At 45.3% G+C, this 11,168-nt stretch overlaps 1 protein-coding gene across 1 annotated transcript; it reads right to left on the bottom strand.

Moving 5' to 3' along the window:
- Positions 1 to 5,659: 5,659 nt before the first annotated feature.
- LOC308645523 (taste receptor type 2 member 41-like) lies at positions 5,660 to 6,586 on the bottom strand (the record flags this gene model as incomplete). Its single annotated transcript, XM_081287722.1, has 1 exon — positions 5,660 to 6,586. The coding sequence occupies one exon, from the start codon at positions 6,584 to 6,586 to the stop codon at positions 5,660 to 5,662; it is 927 nt and encodes a 308-aa protein (XP_081143848.1).
- Between the last annotated feature and the right edge of the window lie 4,582 nt (positions 6,587 to 11,168).

Below are 11,168 nucleotides of genomic sequence, written 5' to 3'. Positions count from 1 at the left end.
CTAGACTGATCTCAAAACATATTTCTCTCTCCACAACGATGTCTTAAGTCTTTCAAAAATAAGGTTAAGGTTTCCTCTAAAGCAGAGATTTTCGAACCTAGCTTCATATTTAACTGCCTGAGAAACATAACGTTTGGGTCTCACCCAGCTGAGAGTCAGGCTTAATTGCTCTGGAATGTGGTTTTGGCTTCTAGAATTTTTCAAGCTTCCAGGGTGGCCATTATGTGCAGCCACAGTTGAAAGTCCTGTTCTAGTAGCCACCGTGGGTCCCGTGGCATTTTCACAGGCAACCACTGAAGTCTGGAGCTTGTCCTTCCCCCACAAGCATCCCCTCGTGGTGTCTGTATGAGCTGTTCTCTGCTTCCCTGTGGGCTCTCCTTACTCTCATAGTAGCCATTTGCACGACTTTCTTCCACCACATTGCGAAAAGACACGATGTGACTATTGAAGTGTGTGTTAGAGAGATTGGCTCTTCATAAAGAAAGAAATCACAAAATTTCTTAATAAATTTGTATTGGGGGGGGGGAAGCATGACATCTCTCTCCTGTGCCAAAAGCAGGCAAAGTAAACAGGGAAATGTGCTGAGGGCAAACATGTCTTTGCAGTGACAGCACAGTTTACCCCAAACAAAGCCAAAGGGCTGCAGAGGCACTCCCTCACTGACTTCATCTGTGGGCACTGTCAGCTTCCAGGGGTTGTCATTGTAAGAGTGATGTGTGCATTTATATTTATTAGTCACTTACTTTCATAGTCAAAAAAAAAAAATGCCAGCATTTCACCAAGGAAACAGCATAATCTCCAAAAGTTGGGACATAATTATAGTTGATATAACAACCCACAATGAGGCCCTGATCTTATCAACATAGGACAAAGCCTGGTTAATCACTGGGAACCAGCTGAGCAATTTTCTGTCATTGATCCAGCCTGGATTATGGGAGAATCAGGAAGGGCCAGTGCTTCCAACCTGAGCAGTAAGTTCAAGGGGGTTTCCAGAACAGAAGTTCAGTGTCCTACATGATCAGAGCACAAGCCTCAAAGGCAACTTAAACACCTTTTACTCAAGCACTCTACCAAAAAAAAAAAAAAAAAAAATACACACACACACACATATTTGTGAATTCTGATTCTGATTAGGCATTTCCAAATCCCTGAAACCTGTCCCACCTGCTCCATGGGTCTGGACAAGGTGAGCTGGGTAGGCAAGTTTGTGCTAATGGCTCTCTCCAGTGACAGGCAGGCCCAGGTTGGACTCTGTCCTGTTTTCAGCCACCTACCTGCTGACCCTACTGGGCAACAGGCTTCCTGTCCCCCTGATTGGGCTGGGCACACACAACTAACTGCACCTGCCCAGGCCCTTCTTCCTCTGCAACCTCTCTGCATGGGCATCTGCTTTCACTCCTGCAGGGCCTCCACGCTTGTGCACCTCCTCAAGGAGGAGAAGACCAACTTCTGCACCCGATGTGGGACTCTACTTTTCCTCTCCCTGGACCTTGGGAAATTAAGTTCATGTAATTGGCTACAAGGGCCTATGAGCACTACGTGGCCATCTGTAACTCCTGCACTACAAGATAGTGGTGAACCCAAGTCTCTGGGTGCTGCTGGCAGCTGTCTCCTCCCCCTTGTGGGTCTAGATAATTCTGCTATGGAGGTGGAAGTCACCATGGGCCTGCCCACCTGTGGACACAACCTGCTGAGACTTGTGGTCAGTATGCATGTCACACACTAGGTCATCATGTTCAGCTCCAGCATAATGGTGCTGCTGGTGCCCTGAGCTAAATACTGTGTGAGAATTTGATTGTAGGAACAGAGAAACACACAAAAATTCAGAAATGAAAAGCGGGGTTCTTCCCCTAAGGACAATCAAAGTTGTACGAAGGCAGAAAGTGTTTGTCAACTGTACACACAAGAATGTGTGTGTGTGTGTGTTGGAAAGATGTTCTCTTTTCTTTTGAAAGCCTGAATAAAGGATGATGTAAGCTCTGGACTCTTTTTTGTAGCTCTGGCCTTTTCCCAACCAGATTCACCAATCAGAAATCTAAAATAACACATTTGTTGATTGAGTGAACATCCAGAAAATCCCTGTTATTACCCTCACCATTGTCCTGAATGTCTACTTCATCTACAATCAATCTGATACATTCCTTATTTAATGAACATCTCTTCCAAGTCCAATCCTGTGTGCTGAGCATCACAAGACCTGGGACATCACACAGGTCTTGGAAAGAAATACCAACTAGTAGACAAATCGTGTCAGGCTCCACGGAGTGCAACATCCTCTTTACAACCTGGAGATGATTTGAAAAGATAAGAGATAAATACCGAAAAGAAAAAGAAAACAATTACAACATAACCCAATAATGCAAAAAGTAAAATATTTGGTTAACCGCCCATTAGGAGATAGAGATTAGAAGCCCCATGGAATTTGTGGAATTCCCCTAGAGAGGGGAAAGAAGTTCATGGGGTTTGCAAAGGAATTAAAGGGAAAGGTAGAATACATTGGGTCTTAGAAAAAGTAGAATTTCCATGCATGACTGAGCAGAAAAAGGGTGGTTCGTTCTTGGCGAGCAGGGGAATGACATAAGCCAGGGAGGAGGTAGAGAGAGGAAGGTTCACCAGAGAGGAGAGAGCAAACCGGTTTGGTGACAGCAAAGATGGCATTCTGAGTTGTCATTAGGAAGAGCAGGAACTGGAAAGGGGGGGTGCACATGGTAGACTTGGAAAACAAAGCCAAGGAGTTTGCATTACAGACTGTAACAGGATCGCAGAGTTTTTGATATGAGAAGGGCACATCTACGATGCAGTCTAGACGACAGCTCTTCCTTTCCACCAGGCAGGTAAAATAATAGAGGTAAAAATATAAATAGCATAATCTTTTTTTTCCTTCTTTAGTCCAACAAACTCTCTTTCTTGCTTAAGAGGAAGGAGTAAGTGAATCCACCATTTATACTGCTGCTTCCTTCAGTGATGGCAGATTCCATAGGCCAGGCAGAACTTAAGGTAGAGTTTAAGGTAGGGTTCAAAGAGTAAAAGAAGGAGCAAGCTGGAGGATATAGACTGGAAGTTACTTGGAATACAGAGAAATGTTAGAAGCGACAATGAACAAACAGATCTCAACGTTGAGAATTGAATGAAGGTGTAGTGAGAAAGTGTCTTCCACTGTCTCACCGTCCTGTTTTGTTTTTTAATGAGAAGATACCATACCATCTGAGTAATACTCTAAAAACTCAGCAAAAATAAACAGAGCACCCTTGGTATTTTTTCTGTCATCTATGAAAACAACTCACATCTGATCTCATGCCACATGTCAAATGGCAAACCCTGGCTAGACAGGTCCTGTCTGTCAAAGGGCGGATTTAGAGTCTACTTTTCTGATATTGATTCACAAAACAGAGCCTAAATATCACCAGAGACATTTGCCTTGGGAAAGCTTTTAAACTTTTTTTTTTCATGGAAAATAAATCAGTGCAAAATGAGAGCAAAACTTGGGGCTCAAGGTCATGCCACGAGCAATGGTTCAGTCTCCTGGAGAATAAAGGAAGAGGAGGAGGACAGCAGGAACTGGAGCTGAGAGGGGTTTAGAATCACTCAGAGACAAGGGAGGGGCATCTGGGTATGGCAGAAGCTTGTTCTGTGGCCTTCTGAACAAGGCTGGGAGCTCACAGACAAAGCTTCCCTGACAGCAGAACCTCCCTGCTTCTCCCAAGGAGAATAAGCCCAATCTCTTCTATTCAAAAGAAAATCTCCCCTGTACCCCGCCCCACAGCAGGCTTTACTCTGGCATGTCCACGGCCCAGTCACGCAGGGCAGTGGGATAGGTTACAAAGAGACCAAAGAAAATGCCCAGAGACTGTACACAAGGCCTAAAGCTTTATTGAGAAAGTCTCACAGGGATGGTCCAGTAGCAACAGGCTGACAGATAGCAAGCACTGCCTCCTCTCCCTCATGGCAGGTTTTCGAGTGGCAGCCAACTTGGCGAGTGACACATATCTCCTCAGTGACCCCAGTAGTGCTCCATTCACCCGTGGAAAAGGGGCTGCAGAAGCAGTGACACCATTAGCTTGCTTGCATGACCAGCATCCCCAGAAGCAACGGTCCAAGCATACTTGCGATAAAGTAGCTTTTCTACTGATAACACTGACTTTCCCTATTTCCCCCCCATACCGTGTATGAGAGAAAGCCAGTGTCCTTCAAGATGATACACAACCATTCGTGTAGAAAGACACAGCAACAACATAGTGTTAGTTAATAAGTTAGTTGGTTACTTAGTGCTAAGTGGTATAGAGTACAGCAGTATATAGTTTCCTTGATTGGCTCATTAGTTAGAGATTAGTATAGAATAAAGTACCTCTAGAAGGACACACATAAAACTGAGAAGAAGGCCCCAGAAGGAAAGAGACAGGAAAAAGATATTCTACAAACACTCTTCAATACATTTTGAATTTTTAGCCATGCAATGTATTACCTATTGAAAATCTTTCAATCAGAAATGTAGAGTCATTTGGCCAAAGAGCAGAGTTCATAAGCATGTGTCCACTTAGCATATACCCTAATCAATAGGGAAATTATTTGCACCCTCAAAGGAGATTAAAATACATCCCTATTAGGAATCCAGATGCAAACTAGTCTCTGAAATTCTCACATTGACACCCTTTAGCAAAAACTTATAGACACCCAAATGTAATTAAACTTCTTTACAAACTATTTCTCAAAAACATTTGGAAAGTAACTGAAGCAAATTATTTTAAAACAATATTTAAACATAAAATTAAACAGGGTGATTCTTTTTTGAAAAAAAAAAATATTAAAATAGTGTTTAGACCAACCAAATGAGATTCTTAAGTCTTTGTCTTTCTGAATACAAAGTACATGTTTATTCAATTCAGATGTGACGCTGTGACATTTGCTTGAAGGAAGAAAAAAGAAGTTCCCAAAGACAGTTTGAAAAAGGAGAAAGTCAAAATGTGTCTTTTTCTAAAGGAATAATAAACATGAACCACGTCTGGCTGCCGCTCAAAACTTCAGAGAGGAGAAAATTAAAGGCAGAACGTTGCAGATGTTAATGAGAAAAGAGACAGGGTGGCACAGAGAAGGTCTCCAGTGACCTTCATAAAATTAAATCCAAGTAGTCCGAGTTCCGCAGGAGAAGAAGAATGTCCACGGAGTCAAGGGCGATTACAACTCCCAGCCCTGGCCCTGCTGGCCCCAGCGAATTGTCCCCTGGGGCTCCCTTGGTGCTGGTTACTTTGTCCTCAGGGACACTGCTGCTTCTCCAGGCACGTCTAGTTTTGTCATAGACACACATTTTGTCTTAACTCTCCAGTAGCTAGCAGACATGACGTGGACCAATTCATCAAGACTTAATGGAAGGCTTCCAGATAAACGGGGGATACAAACATAAAAGCAGGACAAACTTTCATATTCCAAACTTCTGGGAAATACTGGCTCTCCAGGGCTCATGGGGGCCCCTTGGAATAGAGTCCCAAGGAAAGGAAGTAGTCCCAGGGAATTCTCAGGTCTTCCTCCTCCTCTCCTTCCCAGAGGAGGAACTCCAGCGCCATCCAGCCGTCCCCTGCCTGTGAAGACGTTTTCACACTGAGCCCTGGTTCTGTCACCCTTACCTGAGTCTCTTCTGGGGGTCTGGACACAGAGATTATGCCTCCTAGGTCACCCGGAAGCCCCTGGCCAGGAGAAGCAGCTTCCTGAATACACCTCGAAGCTTGAGGTTGCTGAGGATAAGGATGAAGGGGTGGACGGACATGCACAGGTAGAGTATGATCTGCCACGGCCAGTACCACGGGCTGTCGGAGGGAATGAAGACCGTGGCATCAATGACCAGAGACACGAATGACATGGCATAGAGAACGAGGAAGGAGATGAGCAGCTTCAGAGCTCTGGTGTGAGCCTGGGCACTGGGGTCCTGCACGTTGTGGGCGCTGTGCTGCATTCTCCGGATGTGTCTCCTCAGAGAATTCATCAACAGCAAAATGGAGACCAGGAAGAGAGAGCAAGGAAGGGACATTGTCACGAGTTTCAGTGGCATGAAATAGTCAGTTTCCAGCCTCCTGTTCCACTCCCTATGGCTCATGTTCCCAGAAACTTGTCTAATTAAGAATTCTTGATACAGATTGTGATTCCCCCAAAAGAACAGTAGGGTTACGACAAGGGAGATCAGGACAGAGCCCAGAAGGAGCCAGGGCACCAAACTCGGGAGCCTCCACTTCATCCAGAGGAAGGTGGGGTGGGAGAAGTTAGCAATCTTTATACAGAACAGGACACTGAGCCAGGTGCTGAACCAAAAGGTGGCTGAGTTCATAAAGTCCAAAAGCAGACAAATGATCTGTCGGGTCAGACTTTTGGTGAACTCAACCGGGTGGAGGAAATAGTTGAAGATGTACACGGGTCCAAAGCACTGCTGGGAGAAACGGGAAACACCCAAGCAAAGGAGGATCGTGTTGGAGGGCGACAGCCTACCCTGTCTTAGCCACTCCCTGCTCATCATCAGCACGATGAAGCCGTTGGCCAGGCTCCCGAGGAAACACAGCAGGACAAACAGCAGCATGAAGAAGACTGTCAGTGCGGGCTGCATTTCGGGATCTCCTCAGTCACCGCAGACCCCTGGCTCCTGTTCCTCCCTGCCCACAGCCCTGCTCTCACTTCTTCTGGAGGTGCAAGAAGAGTGGTCCTGCCCTGCATCTGAGCCAGAGCTTCTCAGAGGGCAGGATGCTTGGGCAAGACAGGAAGGTTGTGCTCTCCTAGAGAGAGAAGGTATGGCTCAGGGAGGATGCAAATGTCCCCTGGGCTCAGTTACCACTGGGCCTACCCGATTCCCCTGATTTGCCTCCTCTGGTTTTGCCTGCAGGCTGCCTTGGTTACCAGAGCAACAATGCAGAGGAGCTGGGTTCCAACCTTATTCCATCCATCCTTGGGCTGTGTGAATGGTCTTCTTCCCATTAGATCATTGTCATGGTAGATAGATAGATCATATAGAGAGGTCTCTAGATATCAGATGTAAAGAGATAACCATTTTATACACTTGAATATATATTATTATTATATATATTATTAATATATATTCAATATATGTTTTAGAAAGCATTTTCACTTGCTGTGACCAAAAGACCTGACAAGCACAATTAGAGAAGGGAAAGTTTATTTGGGGGCTCATGATGTCAGAGGTCTCAGTCCATGGACAGCTGTCTCCATCCCTTGGGGCTCGAGGTGAGGCAGAACATGAGGGTGGAAGAGTGGGGTGGAGGGAAAGGGCTCAAGACATCACACCAGGAAGGAGAGGGAGAGAGGGAGAGAGGGAGAGAGGGAGAGAGAAAGAGAGAGGGAGAGAGGGAGAGAGAGCGCTGCTCAACCAAGACAAAATATATATGACAAAGCCATGCCCCCAAGAGCCCACCTCCTCCAGCCACACCCTTGAACCTGAGGGTGTTCTGCTGCCCTCCAACACGATCCTCCTTAGCTTGGGTGTTGCCCGTTTCTTCCAGCAGTGCTTCAAGCCAATGTACACCCTCAACTATTTCCTCCGCTCGGTTGAGTTCACCAAGGCTCTGGCCCCACCACTCACTTGTTTCTTGTGTCTGAGTTCTCTCCAATAGTTAGCAACCTACTCGCCTACAGCGACCACTCAGTTAATCCCTATCAGGGGAGTAATTTACCGACTGAGTTAAGGCTCTCATAATGTTACCGCTGTTTACTGGTGACGAGTCCTTGTTTCCCCGAATGCTGAAGTGTATCACCAGAGAAGCAGCCGAGGCAAGTGGAGAGTGGGAAGTGGAAGCTTTATTAAAGGACAGCAGAAAAGACTTCTCCCTGGAGGAAGAAGGGGACCCGAAAGGCGCAATCCGTGGAAGGGGGAGGCCTTCCCTTTTTTATAACTAAGGTCTTCTCTTAGTCCCCCCCCACATTCCTGTCCTTTGTTTCCCTTTATCTTGCAGGGATAGAATGCAGGTGGGAAGGCCAAAAGGTGGGAGATAGGTGGGCTGGAGGAGTCATCTGGGCAGGAAGGGCCTGGGGTGGTTTGACTAGCACCTCCCTGTTTGCGGGGAGCTAGTTCATTAACAGTTCCTTAGGATGGGTTCGGTCTTGGAGACATTAACATTTCAATTTCCCCAGGTGTTGTTCTGGTTTCCTGAACTCCATTCTCAATAACGGTCTCCATATTAGACCCAATACTCCATATTAGACCCAATTTACCTAACTACACTAACTACCTATCTTTAAATCTGGCTTCAGTAACCCCACCATTTCAACCATCTTGCATTGTCTCACACATGCGCTCTTGGGGGACACATGTCTATATTAAAGTATATAGACAAGCATAGGGTGATCCCTAGGAAAAACGTGACACCAGGGACTACCGTCTGAGCTGAGCTTCCTCATCCACATCTACTCTCACCCATGACAGTGCCGGGCTCCCAGAGCTCATTCATTCACATAACGGAAGCCTTGTTCTCCTTGACAGACCTCTCCACTCCTCCCTTATTCTGACCCGGCCACCAGCGTTTCCACTTTGCCCCTCTGTGAGCTGGGCTGTCTGAGACGGCATGTGTAAGTAAGGTCGTGCCGTGCTTGGCTTCTGGATCTGGAGTGCTGCACCTGGCACCATGTCCTCCAGGCTTGTCCATGTCACTGCAGTGGCAGGATCGCAGTTTTCAAGACTGGAGAATGTGCCCCCATGTGTACATGCCGTATTTTCTCGTCCTTCATCTCTTGGTGGGTGGCCCTCGCATTGCTTTCCTGTAGCTACAGTGAATGATGCTGCAGTGAATGTGAGAGTGCAGAGACCTTTTTGGCTACTGATTTCACTTTCTACCGTGGTTTGAATAGGCTTTGCACCCACCCAAACTCATATTGCAGCTTAGTCCCAATGTGGGACTAAGTGCTAAATGGCGTTGGAAGACTTTAAGAGGTAAGTAGTTAGTTCATTAAGAGGGATTAATGCCTTTCTCCCTGGAGTTGTTGCTCTTGTGGGACTGGATTGTTTACTTTAAAAGTATAAAGTGAGCCTGGCATCTCCCTCCCTCTCATGGACATAAGCTTCTCTTCCACACACACCTACTGCCTTCCTTCTACTGCCATGATGCCCTCAAGAGAAGTCAAGCAAATGCCTGTGCTATGTAGGACTTCAAAAGCAGGAGCCAGAACAAACCTCTTTTTTTTAATAACTTATCCAATCTCAGGTATTTTGTTATAGCAATAGAAAATGAACTACACTCAAAGTGCAATCGCTGAGTCACATTTTTAATACTCTGAGGAAATATCATATTATTTCTTATAATGATTGTACCAGTTTACTTTCCCATCAATAGTGTACAGAAGTTTCTTGTAACTGCCTTCTCTCTAGTAGTTAGTCCTTCAAATATTCTTTCTCCAAATTTTTCTGAAATTATTTGTTCTAATGTTAGTATATCCTCTTAGATGATGACTTTATCATGAAAGAGTCAACTGAGAAAATTAGTCATACAAATAATGTGAAATTTGTTACCCCCACAGCATAAACAAATAGTCATCCTGGATGTCCATGGGAGATTTGTTCCATGAAGTCCTGGAGTACTGAAATCTTTAGATGCACAAGTCCTTTATACACAATAGTGTAGTGTTTGCATATAACCCATGCACACCTTCCCGTATGCTTCAGATCATCTCTAGAAGACAATACCTAATTCAATGTAAATGCTATGTAATAGTCATCATGCTATATTTTGGGGGACTAATAACAAGAAGAAAAGTCTATACATGTTTATTACAGATGTGATATTTTTCAAATTTTTCTATCTGCTATTTGTTGAGTCATTGGGTACAACCCATGGATGATGGAAGGTCAATTGTATCAAAATTAATAATCCACAAAAAAATCTCACCTAAGTATATGTGCAAATATACATATGTTTCCTATGCTGTCTGCATTAATTTATTTACTCACTAAACAAATATTTATTAAGCCCTATGTCTGCTGAGAAAGATCTAGTGAACCGGACATTAAGATCCCTGCTTTGATGAAACTTGCAGTCCAGTAGAAAGTAAATGATAGTTACCAGACACTTGAACAAGACACTTTCAGATAGTCATTAGTTCTCTGAAAAAAAAAAAAAAGTGGAAAAGTAAGTTTGCTGGAGAGGGAACAGGCGCTCCCGGCAGACCTACAGGAGAGGGTGCAGAGAAGCCTGGGAGAAACTTCTCCACAGGTGACATGTGGCCAAGGGGCCAAGACAGGAGAGCCTTTTTTGCAAAAATGTCCACACTCATGATATTATTGACATAATTTTCTCCATTCTCTTCCACCGTCCCTTCAAAGTTCATTCAAAGGAAGACTCTTCCCCTGAGAAGAAGTAGGAACTCCAGAGGATCAAATAGATTATCCCAAGGTCACTTCAAACCACAGAACAGCCTCGGGTCAGTCCAATAGATGAATACTAGATAACTAGATCCCTGCAGCTCCCACCCCTGTGCCATGGCCTAAGGCAGGGGGAGAATGGAGAAGGGGTAGCAAGGGCTTTGGACAAGTACCAGAAGAATATGACTTCATGGTTTTCAAGCCCAGAAAATGATTGACGCTCACCTTCACCCTCATGGGGAATTTTCAGAGCTCTGGAGGTTTTCCTACTGGACCCTCTCTCCTGCCCTTCCTCTCACAGGGGAAAAAGCATATGGATTTGTGCAATCCTTGGTGAGTCCTTTCTCAGACCTTAGGCATTTGCAATGAAATTTTATCTTCTGGAGCTTCCACAAGTCACCAGGCATCCTTATTGGTCAGGTCTCAAAACACCCTCACATGCCTACTCCCCCTGAGCCCATTTGTGGTGCTATAACAAAATACTTTACAAGGACAGTTCTAGAGGCTAAGAGTCCAAGATCACTGCTAGCAGATTCAATGTCTGGTGAGGGCTGCTCTGTCTCAGATGGGCCACCTCCTGCTGTGACTTCACATGGGGAAGGCAGAAAGGCAAAGAGGAACAAACCTAGCTCTCTCTGCCCCCTTTACAGGGGCTTAACTCCATCCCTGAGGGCAGAGCCCTCATGAACTAATCACCTTCTCAAGGCCCAACTCTTAATACTATCACATTGAACACTAAGTGTCAATACACGAATCTGGGGGACATCCAGACCACAGCACTCCCTCATGGCCCCCGGCTGGTCTCCAAACCCTACCCCAACGGTTT

Source organism: Spermophilus citellus, assembly GCF_964194105.1.
Source record: "Spermophilus citellus genome assembly, chromosome: 3".
Classification (NCBI taxonomy): Eukaryota; Metazoa; Chordata; class Mammalia; order Rodentia; family Sciuridae; genus Spermophilus; species Spermophilus citellus.
Note: the sequence above shows the minus strand (reverse complement) of the source record. Positions and strands in the feature narration are given on the sequence as shown.